Below are 17,010 nucleotides of genomic sequence, written 5' to 3' on the forward strand. Positions count from 1 at the left end.
ATGACCAACGGTTGATTGTAAATCCAACTTGTGTCCATGCAGGTAGCAAAAGTACCGTAGTCAGTGGGTGAGTTTAGTTTTACACCGCACTCAGCAATATTCCAGCTACATGGCAGCAGTCTTTAAATAATCGAGTCTGGACCAGACAATCCAGTGATCACAACATGAACAGCGATCTACGCACTTGGGATACGATGACAATTTTCATTGTGTCAACCAAGTCAGTGAGCATGACCACCCGATCCTGTTACTCGCCTCTTATGACAAACATGGGTTCCTGAAGACCAATTCTAACTGAATCTTCATGGGTTCCATCCTTTAAGAACAACCAAGCAAATACCACTTTATTTCTGAAGACAAACGCCACGTCCATACATTTTCTTCTTAATGGTCAGTGGTCATTCTTTATCACTGTCTTCTCCTTGCAGCAATGGGATCAATAGACTACACATGCCCAGAGCTGTGCAGATAGACTGGACTGGACATTTCTTTCCATCCTATGGTCAGAACTGACCGCCCTAAGCCGTGTCCAACACCAATTAATGTCATTAGCACCCAACAACACTCTCTGAAGAATCTCAGAAGATTGATTGAACAGCCAGACTAATCCTTCCTGGCTCTGTGACAATGTATCTGAATATCGGCGCTAATAGTTCGGCACCACTGTGGTGCATTTCCTTATCGCACGCTGTCGCCCATAGCTGTCAACACACGTCAATCACCTTTCTCTAATACCGACTCTGTTCTTTCTTCAACGGTAGAGAGTGAATTGTATTGTCACAAAAATTCTGCAAGTGTTTTTTGGACGTAATTGCTTTGATTTGAAAAGGTGATGGTAGAAAGACAGATAATTTAGAACAATATTTTTTGAAAAAAATCAGAGACAGTAGAATGGAATCAAAGCCAGCGCTTTCAGATTCATCTTCTCCATCATTATGGGGTTACGCAGGTAATCAGAGATCAAACACGGCAGTTTCAAATTCCAGGAATGTTTTGTTAGGTTGCTTCTAGTTTAACATCGCACTCAGCAATATTCCAGCTGTGTGGCAGCGATCTGTAAATAACTGAGCCTGGGCCAGACAATCCAGTGATCAACATCATGAGCATCTATGGGATACAATGACATGTGTCAACCAAGTCAATGAGTCTGGCAGCGATCTGTAAATAACAGAGCCTGGGCCTGACAATCCAGTGATCAACATCATGAGCATCTATGGGATACAATGACATGTGTCAACCAAGTCAATGAGTCTGGCAGCGATCTGTAAATAACAGAGCCGCAGCCAGACAATCCAGTGATCAACATCATGAGCATCTATGGGATACAATGGCATGTGTCAACCAAGTCAATGAGTCCGACCACTCAATCCTCAGACTAATGCTTAGTCTCTGAATATATGATTTTGATAGAAACAAACAAAAGTATTTAAACTGAAAAGGAGTAAATGTAGACACATAGAGGTCATTTAATACTTGACATGTTTTATGGATAACAACTTTGTTTATTCTTTACACCAATTGTGCTTGGAGAAAGGAAAATAATGCAGTTCACGGACTATGAGACAGACCACCCGTTAGTCGCTTATGACAAACATGGGTTGCTGAAGACCAGTTCTAACCCAGGTCTTCACAGGTTAATTCTATAAATGTTGTTCAGTTGCAACTCATTGAGGTGGTGTGGGGTAGTCTAGTGGTTAAAGCATTCGCTCGTCACGCCGAAGACCCGGGTTCGAATCCCCACATGGGTACAATGTGTGAAGCCCATTTCTGGTGTCCCTTGCCGTGATGTTGCTAAAAGCGGCGTAAAACCAAACTCAGTCAGTCAGTCAGTCAGTCAGTCATCTCATCGAGGTGGTGTGTGGTGCTGTGCATGTAGCTCAGATCACAAATCATTAGAAGCAGCTTTACTCCTGAAAGTTTCTAGGACATAAGTCCTGTCCCTCAACGAAGCACATGTGATACATGTGATCTCACCTTAAGGCAAGTGAGTTTGTTAAAAGATTGCCTCTGTTCACCCAGCAGAAAATGGGTACCGGGTGGGATACGTTATGTGACAATAACCTTCTAGTGCCTCATAGGCAGCGTGGGTTATCCGGGGTAATAATGTGCGCGCTTTGAGCATCCTTTGTTAGTGCTATGAGCATCCACCAAGTGAATGGAGTTTAGCGAATTATAAATGAATTTATTATTAAATGAACCATTTAACCCCGACATTGTCTGTTACTTGTCATGTACTGTACTACATGGCTGAACCAGCAGTTGTGTTCGCGGCTATGTGTTTTGGGTAACTTTACTTATCACCTTCATTGTCTTTAATGGTCATGATCCATTTTTCATAAAAGTGAGTGAGTTTAGTTTAGTTTCAGCAATATCATGAAGGGAGACACCAAAAATGAGTATCACCCATTGTACCCATGTGGGGAATCAAACCTGGGTCCTCTGCATGACAAGCGAACACTTTAACCACTAGGCTACCCCACAGCCCTTTTTCATAAAAGCTTCCATCAGTGTGAAATAAACAACAACTCCAACTGCTAATTACATTGTAAATTTAAAAAAAAAAAAAACAACTAATAATGCTTTTAGGTATTCAAGATTAACAATACAAATAGTCATGCATGGCATATGTTTGACAACTAAATCAATAATGTGTGTATATCAGATTGTTTCATAGTTATCTCGTAAACAGAAAATAAATGGAAACTGTTGTCCATCACTGATCAAATTCCACATGGTGGCGTTCCACAGGGATCCGTCCTGGGCCCATTGCTATTAGTTATTTATGCTGACGGCACATGATGACATGAGAAATATGACATATTTGTTTGCAGATGATACCAGCATTCACACAACATATCCAGATATTAATCATATTGAAAACTCCATTAACATAAACCTACATACACAACAAACCAACCAACATACATTACTTAACTGGACTTTGTATTCTGTTAGCCTGCACAAAAGGCCCCAGTTAGTATCTACCTGAGAAGATCTGGACTGGAATTTGTCTCCAGCATTATAATTGACTGACTGACTGAGTTTGGTTTTACGCCGCTTTTAGCAATATTCCAGCAACATCACGGCGGGGGACACCAGAAATGGGCTTCACACATTGTACCCATGTGGGGATTCGAACCCGTGTCTTCGGCGTGACGAGCCAACGCTTTAACCACTAGGCTACCCCACCGCCCACCCAACATTATAAACCTCCAGTGATGTCACACTGACTCTATCATCTCGAAGGTTTTCCTTTTACCAAGTAAACCTCTACTAGTTCAGGACAGCCATCGTCCAAATATTTAAAAAGTAAAAAACTATGTAGTCTAGACATGTGAGACTTTATGGTAATTATGTATATGACGCTAATCTGTATTCTATGTAATCCTTGTCACTTCCGCATTGTACATTGACTTGTCAAGCAATTAATTACTGTATATTACATTTACAAGCCTTATTGGCCACTGCCCTTGGCCGTGTCTGCCATCACATCAACTGGTCAAGGAAGTGCTATTGTTTTTCTAATTGTCCATTGTTGAGTCGTCGCCTGTCCATTGTTGTCAAAAAACTGTATAAATACTTAGTATGCTCACATCTATACGGAAGGAAGAAAAACAGAGTATGAGTCCGGTATTCCGACTGTCTGTAGGGACGACCAGGAGCAGGAGAATGCCGCTCGTAGGAAACGCCCTGGGGTTGAGCAGGTACTCCGCTCACCTCGCTTATGTCTTGTGTATTTGTTTGTCATGTACTAAAGACGTTTGAACTCAACGTATTCCTTCGTCTTGTCAACGTATTGTACGTACACCTCATCTTAAACATGAGCTAATTCCCCAGTCGACGCATAACCACGCGTTGACAGCATGTTCCAAGAAATCCCAGGGATTTTCTACAGAATAACCATGTCCCACTAATTTCTGAGGAATAGCCCTTGACTTTGAAATATTTTACTTGTACAAGTTTCGAAGATTGATATAACTTTGTCTTGCTATTACTGAATACGATCACAATATCAAATTATTGAAAACTTAGAATGCATTGTGCCAATGCCCGGTTTCAAACCTGCAACCCTTTTCTTACTAGCTTGGCGGTTCCACTAGGCTATGAAGGATCGCTGTGAAGAATGTGATTGTTTATCAGTATGAAAGGTGTGTTCCTCTCAAGACGAGTAGAGTGTGGAGGACACAGGTGCGTGTTCATACAAGGTATCGGCTGCCAGTTGCATCCCAGTTGATTTCAAATTATATCTTAAATATATCTTCAGTCGGTTCATAAGTTCGATCAAAACTGACTCCAAAGTTTTGTTTGAATAAGTAAGCCCACGGCTGAAGGAATTTGGGTTGGGCTGATAGGTCACAATCGTGCTTGTCGTAAGATTAATCTCTAGAGATCCTGTGGTCAGGCTCGCCGGCTTGGATGACACATGTCATTGGTTCCCAATTGCGTAGATCGAGGCTCATGCTGTCACTGGATTGTCTGGTCCAGACTTGATTATTTACAGACCGCCATTAAACAGTTGGAGACTGGCGTTAAACAACCAACAAACATAAAAATACAAAAGATGACATGTTTTAAATAACTGTTAGAAAGGCTGTTACCTTCACATATACGTGTTACAATACGTATATAAAACTCTATCAACTCTTCATACTATACAATATAAATATAATCAACTTCCCACTCCATACAATATAAATATAATCAACTTCCCACTCCATACAATATAAATATAATCAACTTTCCACTCCATACAATATAAATATAATCAACTTTCCACTCCATATAATATAAATATAATCAACTTTCCACTCCATACAATATAAATATAATCAACTTTCCGCTCCATACAATATAAATATAATCAACTTTCCGCTCCATACAATATAAATATAATCAACTTTCCACTCCATACAATATAAATATAATCAACTTTCCACTCCATACAATATAAATATTCTCGTCAACTCTTCATACCATGCAATACAGAAACCTTCATTGATGTTTTATAAGAATGGACATCAACATTGGTATCAACTTTTTTCACCATATTACATTAACATATTCATCAACTCTTCATACTATGCAAAATAATGACCTTCATTAAACAACATAACAATCTTTATCAAGCACTATAAAATCATTCATCAGCTTTCTATGTACCATAAATAGACATTGCTTATCAAGTGAAATTGTGATATGAGTCAGTGAGTGAGTGAGTGAGTTTAGTTTTACGCCACTTTTAGCAATATTCCAGTAATATCACTGTGGGGAACACCAGAAATGGGCTTCACACATTGTACCCATGTGGGGATTGAACCCAGGTCTTCAGTGTGATGAGCGAACGCTTTAACCACTGGGCTACCCCACTGCCCAATTGTGGTATGAAATTCAGCCAACCCCAGAATGTATAAATATCTTCAGCAACTCTTCATACCGTACAACACAGGGATCTTCAAAGTCCTGTCTTTGAGGGTCCCTGGGACCATACTCTTAATTTTCAGGGGTCCTGGACTACAAAATGGGGTCCCAGACACTTAAATATCATTATTAATGCTATGCTGTAATATTGTTGTACTTCAGTTACTGTTATTGTATTGTGTATCATGATCATCACATTGTTACAGTAATTAAATTGCAAATGATACCATGACCCGGCTAGTAACAGACTTAGTGATAACTTATTGTTGCTTGATTGGAATTTTTAGAAAAATTATTTGAACTTTTTCTGTGTCTCTGTGGATGCGCTAATCAATTTTGCTGCGTCAGTTATCAATTTTTATGCATATAGGACGCAGGTCAATTCGTGTCCCGTAAATCCCTGCATATCATATCAACATCTTCATCAACTTTCATACAATGCAGTATGAAAACAATCAACTTTTAATGTCATTCATAAACATTACTAATCAAGAAACAGAATGAAATTCAGCCAACAACTTCAAACTGTATCACAGAGATGAAATGACAAGTCTCCGCCTAGACAAAGAATACAATACCTATACTCTACCCAAATCAAATTTCCTCTACTTCAATTTGACTGTGAGCGCTAACCAATACCATTCTAGCAGATAGTTCTGAAGAGTGTGAAGGAACTCCGAGACTCATCTAGAATGACAGTCACAATTCAATAAGAGGCTAGGGATTCAATGAGCAATAAGGAATGGTCTCCTATGACAATTTGCCATCCGAATACAAGAACTTGTGTAAATCTTCAACATATCTAGTTTCTGTGTCAGGTTTGCGGAATAAATTTGTCTGATGTGTAGAAAACTAATAATGGAGTTCCAGGACTGGCTGTGACCTTTCTCAAGGTCAGATTTATATGGTTTCTTGTTTGTAAAAAGTCATTACCCGGCCTCATGTAAGAACGTCGAGTTTTGATTGGTTCACGTGACTCTGATAAAATACCATGTACACCCGTCACGATCCGCGAGCAGGGAGTACAAAAGTCATATTATCCCGCCACGCCTCGGTGACCACGTGAAGTGAGAAAAGCGTGCATCGCCAATCCTTTAGTAACGTGTGCTGCATCGAGGTCAATCGATCAGCTGGTGTCAACATGGCAGCAAGGAAACGTTTTGCCACAACTGAGAATGAAATTGAAGCAAAACATTTGGCTAGATAAATGCGTTGTCACATCGTCTCGAGAGAAATACGGGTCAGGGAATACAACCTTACTCGGGACTGATAAAACCCTGTATTTCCCTCGACACGATGTGATAACTTATAATGGCAGCAAGGTTTACTCTTGGAATATGAGACCGTGATCTACCATGATAAAAAATGTTGCTGACAATGGTTCTACATAGTACACCTTGGTGTTCATTTCAGCAGGATGACTAACACGAGGAAAGTAAAGCATTATGCTATTTTAAGTCGAAGAAAATCAACATAGCTGGCGACCCAAAAGTGGTGTCATTTTCAAAAATGTGGTGTATATGGTATTATATTGTCTGGTAAAATTATCACACTGTCATTACAGAGGTGGTGTTGCTGGGTAAATCTTGTGTTTGTGGTTGAAGATGTGAACCTTTGCGACATGTTGTTGTATTTGTGAAGCTGTGAAGAGTGAAGACAAAATGTGTGGACAATGAGTTGGTGGTTGTTGAGATTATCAGTGGTTTCATATGGGGAATGTTTGGTTTCTTATCTCCAACGTCAACAAGAGTGTATTAGAGCGAAATAATTATGTAAAATTAAATGAATATTCTTTGCTAACTGTGTAAGTTATTTCATGAAATTGTAAAATGGGGATCACTTGACAAAGGTCTATAAATTAAGTTAAGATCCCTTTGCTTTGAAAACAAACTTATATAAATATAGATAAAGAAGGACCAAGCTGACCAGGAATTTTATGAAGATAAGAGGATCCTTACATGCCCAAGGGACACAACTCCATAGCAAAAATTGCAGAGCTTTGGCTGACTGGGTCACCATTTCTCCAGCTTGTTCATAAGTCTTGTTTACATGTAGCATCTGTTTCATGTATGTTAAGTGAGTGAGTGAGTACAATCACTGCATGGTGTACCTACTGATAAAGTTCAGCTGCCGAATAGTGAGTGAGTTAGTGAGTTTGGTTCTATACCACTTTTAGGAATATTTGAGCAACATCACAGAAGGAGACACTGGATTGAGTGAGTTTGATTTTATGTCGCTTTTACAGGGGTCGAAATAACTTTAAAATTGCTAGTGTACTCCGGTACAGTGGCACATGTAAAATCACTTGCCCTGATAATTTTTCCACTATACCGGCCATTTTCTTGTTGATTTTTTAAATAAACAACATAATTAACATTGAATTATCAACTGGACACCGGTACAGTGTGATATACAAATTTGCAAAACACTGGACTCGGGCGTCGGGCAATGGGTTATTTCCATTTCTGCTTTTAGAAATATTCCAGTAACATCATGGAAGGAACACCAGAAATGGGCTTCACACATTGTACCCATATGGGGAATTGAACCCGGGTCTTCAGCCTGACGAGCAAACACTGCAACCACTAGGCTGCTCCACGGCCCCTTATGTAGAGTCTCTGACCAGGAGCAGCATAGGATATTCAGTATCCTTGGTCTGGAGACAAAAGTTTGAACAGATGTATAAACTCAACATGCTTCAAGGAAAACTGAGAAGCAGGACTTTTCCTGTGCGATCAGACCACGTGCTGTTGACCACGTGGGAAACGATCGAATCAGAGTCACTTGAGTTTGAGTGTTACTAGAGTTCACGAGTCGGTTGTGTTCAGGTTTTGCTTGGAGGTGAGGTGAGGTGAAATTAGGTTTAACGTCGTACTTGAGAATATTTCGCTCATATGACGACGTGCATGCGTGTGTATGTGTATGTGTGGCTGCTTGTGCTAGCCCAGGCTGAAGCTGGTTTTATATGGTACCATGCCGCAGTGAGGTTTTGCTTGGATTAAAGTCTGACTTGAGTTAGGTGACAGCTCGTCACGATTCATTTGTTAGCTCGTCCAAGCAGGATGTAGATAGACTGATAACAAGAAGTTCATCAAAATAAAAAATTCCATAGCTAGATAAGTGCAGAAGTGCAAAATCAAGATACTGTTGAAAACAGACTTTAAAGTGCAATTGATCTAGTTTGTTAGTGTAGATAACAGAATTTAAAGGTATCACATTAAGTTACTTACCCCAAAGAGATTCACGTTCAGTACCCCATTTTTATTGTTTGAATAATTTCATCAGTTAAAAGTCACATTTAGTTGAGGTGAGGTGAAATTGGGTTTAACGTCATGCTTGAGAATATTTCGCTCATATGACGACGTGCATGCGTGTGTATGTGTATGTGCAGCTGCTTGTACTAGCCCAGACTTTATAGTGCTAGCCCACTGAGATTCCATGCCGCAGTGAAGCATGAATACCCCACTCAGACACATTATACTGACTCCGAGCCGACCAGTCCTTGTTGTACCCATTAATGCCGAGGGCCAGGCAGGGACCAAGTACCATATTTTAACGTCTTTTGGCATGACGTGGTCGGGGATCGAACCCGTGAACTTCTGCTCTCCGGGCGGACGCTCTAACCACTACACCACGGAGGCGGCAGCCCAATTTGATGCAATTTTAGTTCAATTTCAATACGCAACAATCCTGGACCCTGTTTCACAAAGCTCTCGTAAGACTAAGATCTCGTAACTTTTCTCGTAGCATCCATACCTCCTATACTGTAACAAAGGGAGTACGATTGCTTTGGGAGAAGTTACGAGATCTTAGGCTTACGTGAGCTTTGTGAAACGGGGCCCAGCCTTATAATACTTTTTAAAGTCCTTTTCAAAGTGTATCTATTGGAACCATGATTTATAAAGGTGTTATGACTGTTAAGAATTTCAACATATTTCATACATGGTCTGATGTCTGGCATGGCAACAGATGCCAATGTCATGCTTCAAAGTTATCCTGGGGCTAGACACAACATTCTTTTTTTCATGAAATGAATTTTTCAGAATAATAACATTCATATTTTTCTTATCTCACATGACCTGCAAAGATCCGGATTAGAATTGGTTTCAATGTTTGTCGAAAGAAGTGACTAACAGAACAGAACAGAACAGAACAGAACCTATTCTCAGTCCAGCCTTTCTTCCAGACCCGTGAAGATCCGGGTTAGAATTGGTCTTCAGCAACCCATGTTTGTCGCAAGAGGCGACTAACGGGATCAGGTAGTCAGGCTCGCTGACTTGGTCGACACATACCATTATCGATGCTGATGCTGTTGATCACTGGATTGTCTGGTCCAGACTTGAATATTTACTACATCATAGTACATGTTCAAGCATATTTATGTCATCAAGTTCTCTATGACCTTTATGTCTCTATATATAATCCTGAACACAACACTAAACAGCATTCCACTCCAGGATCAATGCCTTGACAATGTCTGCTGTGTGCTCAGTCTGGGAGACAAAGATGAGGAGATGAGGAGACAATCTTGTCTAGACATTCCATGTCACGATATGAGACATGCCCTGGACATGTTATGTAATGTGTTGAAGTACATCACTTGCTAAACAGGGAAAATGTCACTACTGGATGTCAATAATCAGCTGTTTCTGTCTCCGTGTCACAGCTTGGCTGAACATTTTCTTAATTAATGTTAACTTTGTTATCAGAATATCATTTGTCGGTTAAAACATAGCAGATCATGACACATGTAAGGGGCATAACTCTTTATATCTAAAACAAAGTCACCTTGTCCAATAAAAGCATCCCAAATTCATTTCCAACAAAGAAAGCATGCAAACAAGCAGATTATGACACAAGTAAGGGGCATACCATAACTCTTTATATCTAAAACAGAATCACCCATGTCCAATAAAAGTATTCCAAATTCATTTCCGACAAAGAAAGCAAGCAAACCAGCAGATCATGACGCAAGTAAGGGGCAGAACTCTTTACGTCCGTCAAAGAAAGTCAATATGAGTAATTCGCATTCCAAGACATTCAAGGAAATCCCCGACATTCTATGAATTCGAACTAAACCTTGAACCAGCTGTAATATTACCCTGGCTTAATCATACATGCAAAGTATTCTCTTATGAGCAGTGTTGGTTACAATAACTCATCAATGTTTCAAGTTAACTAAAGGTCAGCTACAGTACCTCTACATATTTCATCAGCGGTGTTTGTACCAATGGGAGATGATATTAAGCCGCCTGTACTTAGGGGTCCTTTGTGTGTCATTCCCAGTAATAATTCACTGTCTCTATTGCAGTCCATGGCTCTTCATGAATACATCAGCGGTATTTCAAATCAAGTCTTTTGTTCTGCTCACATTAAGTTTGGGGAGAAATAAATATACTTTTTACATAGTTCAATCTCAGCGTCATGGTGGGCGAGCTGTTTAAGGCGCCAGGCTAGTGATCCAGTGAGCTTCAGGTGCCTGGATCGAGCCCAGCTGTGACCGGGTGTAAACATTTTGGAGTCAACTTTGTGGCACAACCCCTAGTGTACAGTACACAACCCTGTGCACTTAACAGAACCCACGAATCCCTTGGTATATGACCAGATGGTGGCTACATGAATACGTGCAAACACCAAGTTGCGGGTACAGCAACGTGCAGTAGACTTGGACATAGTACTGTGACTATGTGTCCCAGTCCACCCAGCTGTGAATGGGTACCTCGTACAGATGGGAAAGTCACAATAACTCGGTGCACCTAGTGGTTGCAAGAGTTGTATGCTCCCCAGGGAGTTGAGATAGTTAGTATGATTGATAGTATGGTCGAGGGGAAAAATACCAGATATGTGTGCTATATAAATATCCTATAATAACAAATAATAACATTAAGAAACATTCCAGCTATATTGAGCTTTATGACAGCAGTTTGTAAACGATCAAGTCTGGACCAGACAGTCCAGTGATTGAGAAAATTATCGGAATTCCATACATCTGTAATGGCTGGGTGTAAGGACTCAACTGATTTAAAAAATCCTCATCCCCAGATCCACATGCTAAACAATCATATGCCGACTTTGAACCCTGACTCTCTCTTCTTATTCTACTGGGCTGTGTGGACTTTTCAACTGCAAGGGATTTACAGTATGATGCGATAAATCTGAAAGACCTGTTTTCCCGCGTCACCGGACATCTCATTGTTAGCTACCTGAGGGAAGTTGACCTGTACCATAAACTGTAACTTTGCAATGTGAATGACGGTTGCTTGCTTTTGAATTTGGTGCAAAGACTTTTTCTGTTTGTAAATAATAATGTATGGGGACTTACTGACTGAGTTTGGTTTTACGCCGCTTTTAGCAATATTCCAGCAACATCACGGCAGGGAACACCAGAAATGGGCTTCACACAATGTACCCATGTGGGGATTCGAACCCGGGTCTTCGGCGTGACGAGCCAACGCTTTAACCATTAGGCTACCCCACCGCCCCTATGGGGACTTACAGTACATTTGCTTCCTGCATGGATCCTAGTGGGATTTACACCATCCCTTCAGCCGTTAGCAACTCTAGACTAATTTAGCTATACATTTAAAAAGACACATATTCTATGATTAAAAATAGTTTGAATTTACTTTGAATGTTCGTGGACCGCAATATAAGTACACACATAATAATCATTATCATATCTTCTACCTTGATTGTAAATATATTTGCCCACTTTATCAATTTGTTAATTGAAATAGAAATAAAATTCTTTCCCCCGAACTTTTTTTTTTTAAAATTTGAAATGAAAATAGAATTTATTTAAGAAAATGAAAATATAACTAAAACTGGGATGAATCATATTGCGATTCCATCCCATCATTTTACATCTCAAGACAAGAGTCAGTACCTTCAAGTCAACGTGACTTCATATTGAAACAGTCATATTGATAAATGTTTAACATGATGGGACTACGTTATCAATATCTCATCTTGACATATGAATATGAGAAATATGACAACCCTATTATCCTTCATGATTCATGATGCCAGATGATATTATATTCCAACTCCACTTCACCTAGATTGTTATAGACATTCCGTGATGGGTATTATCAGTGTCAACAGACGTTTCGTTTCTATAAATCTGATCTATTGAGATTACAAGTCTCTCCTATACCTTGTATTGTAGAAGGTATCCAGTGAGCAAAAGCGAGATAGATATATTTTGAAACAATAAGTTGTTGAACAATTGGTATCTGACAGATATATTTTGAAACAATATGCTGTAAGACAAATGGTATATGACATATTTTGTCTGTTTACATGATCCCACTGGGGTGATATTTGCGTATTACCCAAAACCATATACATTAGGTTTACCTACATACATCATTTTGTCCATCAAATCCACATTTTACACCGACATCCATTTTCACTGGTGTGATAGTGGTGTATTCACAAACAACATATACACAAAGCTGACCTACATAATACATCATTTTGTCCACCAAATCAACATTTTACACCTGAATATAAGCTCTGGGTGATCTGTGTATTGACCAACAACAAATACACAATATTAATCTACATAATACAGCATTTTGTCCATCAAATATACATTTTACACCTTCATCTGTCCCCATTGGGGTGATATTATGTGTATTCACCAAAAATGTATCACATTAAAAACCCACATAACACACCATTTGGTCCACCAAATCAACATTTTACACCTGAATATGAGTTCTCAATGGGGGTGATATTTCCCGTATTCACCAAAACTATGTACACAAAGTTGACTTTCATAATACATTATTTTATCCACCAAATCAACACCTCCATCCATCCCCACTGGGGTGATAGTTGTGTATTCACCAACAACATATACACAATATTCACCCACACAATATGACATTTTGTCCACCAAATCAACATTTTACATCTCCATCCATTCCCACTAGGGTGATAGTTGTGTATTCACCAACAACATATACACTATATTCACTTACACAACATGCCATTTTGTCCACCAAATCAACATTTTACATCTCCAACAAATCCCACCGGGGTGATTTATGCATATTCACCAACAACATATACACTATTTCACCTACACAATATGCCATTTTGTCCACCAAATCAACATTTTACACCGACATCCATCCCCACTGGGGTGATATTTGCATATTCACCAACAACATATACACAATATTGACCTACCTGATGTAGGTCATCTTGGAGTAATCAAAGTCATCCTTGTGGTCATCCTTGTCTTTGTCCTTGCGGAAACTGCCCTTCCTCCGGAATGAGAAGCGCGTGACCGATATCCTCTCCATGTCAAGGAGCCAGATACAGACGAACTCACAGACAACTTCAGGTAGTTCACTTCAGTTAAATTCCACTGACTGCAAATCCGCACTGCCTTCCCTCAGGTTTAGATTCAAGTCAGATCCCCTGGTCCACGGAATCGTTTATTTAAGTCTGAATTTCAGCAATTTGTCTGTATTTTCAGTGCGACGTACAACCCTTTCAACACAGATAACTTGCCTTCAAATTGTCAGCTTTCAGAATGATGGGGGACAGGATTTGTATGCTAAAGGTAGCTGCAGGGATCTTCAGATTTAAAAATTCTGATTAAGGGTATTTTAAAACCAAATATATTCCTCAACTGTGGAGAATACTTGGCACCAAAATACTTCAAATAACTTCAAACACATTCCATGGAAAAATTCCAGCTTTGCATCAGTTTGATTCCCGAATCAAATATGTAAATTATAGAAGAAATCCTATCATGTGTTTCCTGTAATTATTTCAGTCTTCAAAAAGTTTTATCAGCAAGAACATCACCTAACTGATAGTTTGATTTAAAAATTGAAATATGTTAAAAAAGAGAAAAAAATTATTTTTGAAGATTTTCTCGCGTGTTGTTTGGGCTTGAAATAACTCACAACACCTGAGGTCACTAAAAACAGACAAGATGCGATATTTCTAATGATGCTTATGTAAATGAGGAAATCAAGATGACTAGCAACTCTCTCCGAAGCTGAGGAGAGACTGGAACTGCTGGCGCTAAAAGACAGGAGAACACCACAAGCACAGTTCTCCTTGTTTCAAGGAATGGTTGAATCTTGTCGAGGTCCAATCGTTCGAGAGTCAGGTTTTGTGCTGCGTGGTCATTTTGATAGATTTGTGGTCTGTGGAGAAAGAGCGTGAAATCTTGGCAAATGATACACAGGTGAAGGCATTATTGTCGTGGAAGGAAATGAGAGATGACGTATATGTGTCGTGAAGCCTTTCTCAATGAGAGACCCCCGGTCAGACGGCAGTGGGTCACAGAAGCAGGGGGTCGACAGTTCTGTGACGCGGGGATGACCTGTTTAAGGATTACAACATTGACATGTCTTTTTATCAGATTAATTTACTGTCAATAAGGAGATCTGTTGGTTTGCAGCAGAAACAAATTACGTGTCTTGATATGGTTTTACCACTGTTTTTGAGATTATGATTATGATTGGTGGGGAACTTCATTATTATTGTTCTTATTATTTACGGGTTTTTTTAATAAGTAGTCATAGTAGTAGTAGTAGTAGTCTTAGTCGTAATAGTAATAGCAGCAGTTGTAGTGTTTATGAATTTTTTATGATTTTTTAAAATGATTTTCATTGTCGCTTGTGGTAGTAATCGTAGTAGTAGTAGCAGTTGTAGTAATAGTCGCAGCAGTAGTAGTTGTTGTAGAAGTAGTAGTAGTATAGTATTTATGAATTTTTGTATGATTTTCATTGTTGTTTTTAATAAAATTATTATCATGGGCTCAAGTCCCACCATGTCGATCTGATACTGTACATAATCATAACCAAACGTAAATGACAGTCATCATCATCATCATCATCATCATCATCATCATCATCATCTTCATCTTCATCTCCGCTGCTACCAAGACCCCTACTGTCATAATAAGAATCATCATTATAAACACCATCACCATCACCACCATCATCGTCATCATCATCATCACTGACATCATCATCGTCATCATCACCATCATCATCATCATCATCATCATCGTCATTGTCGTCATCATCATCATCATCATCATCATCATCATCATCATCATCATCATCGATTCTCTGAACCGGCCTCCATATATTTCTCTTGAACAAGAGATCAGCAACGTACAAACAAGATGAACTCAAACACTTGAACTTCTCCCTGTTGGCCACGCAGACCAACACGGTAATCTAAAAAAGACCTTCATCTCCATCTTCAGGAATTTAAATAAGTATGTCTTTGATGATATATGATGCCTTATCTTCTCCATTTCAACTTTAAGCATCCAATGTTTTGCAGTATTGAATTCCTACTTCATTCAAGTATTCAAATATATTGTTAAACACTCCCAGTTCTTCACAGATAAGACAATCGCACCAGTTGAAAAAATCAGTTGTAAAATAAACTAATTATTTTGTAAATGCCGTTTATTCTTGTTTCAAGGATTGTTACTATTTTCATCATCATGAATATTATCATCACTATCATCATGTTTATATTTTCATAATCACAACTGTAGAACAACCCTCGACACCTGTGATGCCCCCCCCCCCCAAATAAACAAAAACCAGCCACAAACAATCTATCCCACTCAGCCACCCATCTTACACTTTACCACAATTAAATTAATTGAATAACAAAACCGGACACTTTCACCTCTCTGCATTCAGGCAGTACCAACATTTCAATTCTTGACTTTAAAAAGCTGATATCACAAAATCTCCATCTCTTTCAAATTCGTCAGTGCCGGTGTTATTGATGATGAAGTAAATCACGCGTTATCAGCTTCTTCATCCAACACATCACCCGAAATAATCTTCCATCACCAGGACAGGACTGTTTGTCTAAGACTCCAAGCACAGAATCACCAGCATTCCCCATCGGCATGGAAATAAATATTTGTTTTCACTGAATTCAGGTTTTAAACATTTTTTTCGGAGCAAAAAACAACAACTTTTAACCTCGCTGTTTGAGATACTGACAGAGGTTTGAAAGGATGTGTACAGAAGATACTCTTTAAGTAAGTTCATTCATTTCAGTTTCTGTGTTCAAGTAATGTTACAAAAAATTTAACATTTAGCATTGAAATGGATCTTTTGTATCTCGTTTCCTACAACCTTATGCATTATCACCACTGATGGATGTTCAGTTCGGTTTCAGTAAGCTGTTTATCATTGTGATTAGCTGGAGGTAAAATTACATTAGTCTGATGGCAATCCGGCTAAAAACTCGACTTAGCTTTTACTTTGTCGTGTAGAGTGGTGTTTGTATGAGAACTAGATTAAATGTGAAAATTGATACTGTCACAGGAAAATATGCTTTCAAAAAGACATTTGGAATAGGTGTTGTTTTTGAAACTACAACATGTGAGCTTCTCATGAACATAGACTTATCAACAGTTTTTAAAATTGTTTATCATCATCATCATCATCATCATCATCATCATCATCATCATCACAATCATCATCTCATCACCATTTCATCATCATAACATTGTCATCCATCATTATAAATGAAGATTGAATTCATCCTGTCATCATCTTCAAGTCATGCTCACCATCATCA

At 39.0% G+C, this 17,010-nt stretch overlaps 1 protein-coding gene across 2 annotated transcripts in view; it reads right to left on the reverse strand.

The window, feature by feature from the left end:
* Nucleotides 1-17,010, reverse strand: part of LOC124254501 (NAD(P)H-hydrate epimerase-like) — a 391,625-nt gene that overhangs the window by 273,107 nt on the left and 101,508 nt on the right. The window contains exon 2 of one of the 2 annotated variants that reach the window (XM_046688314.1): nt 13,618-14,591. The exons of the other annotated variant lie outside the window; for it this stretch is intronic. Within the exon in view, the coding sequence (XP_046544270.1) occupies nt 13,618-13,733 (116 nt within the window). The 5' untranslated portion in view covers nt 13,734-14,591. The remainder of the gene's footprint in view (nt 1-13,617; nt 14,592-17,010) is intronic. 2 annotated transcript variants of the gene reach the window in all.

Source organism: Haliotis rubra, unplaced genomic scaffold (genome assembly GCF_003918875.1).
Source record: "Haliotis rubra isolate DU_JTF1 unplaced genomic scaffold, ASM391887v1 Scf573, whole genome shotgun sequence".
Classification (NCBI taxonomy): Eukaryota; Metazoa; Mollusca; class Gastropoda; order Lepetellida; family Haliotidae; genus Haliotis; species Haliotis rubra.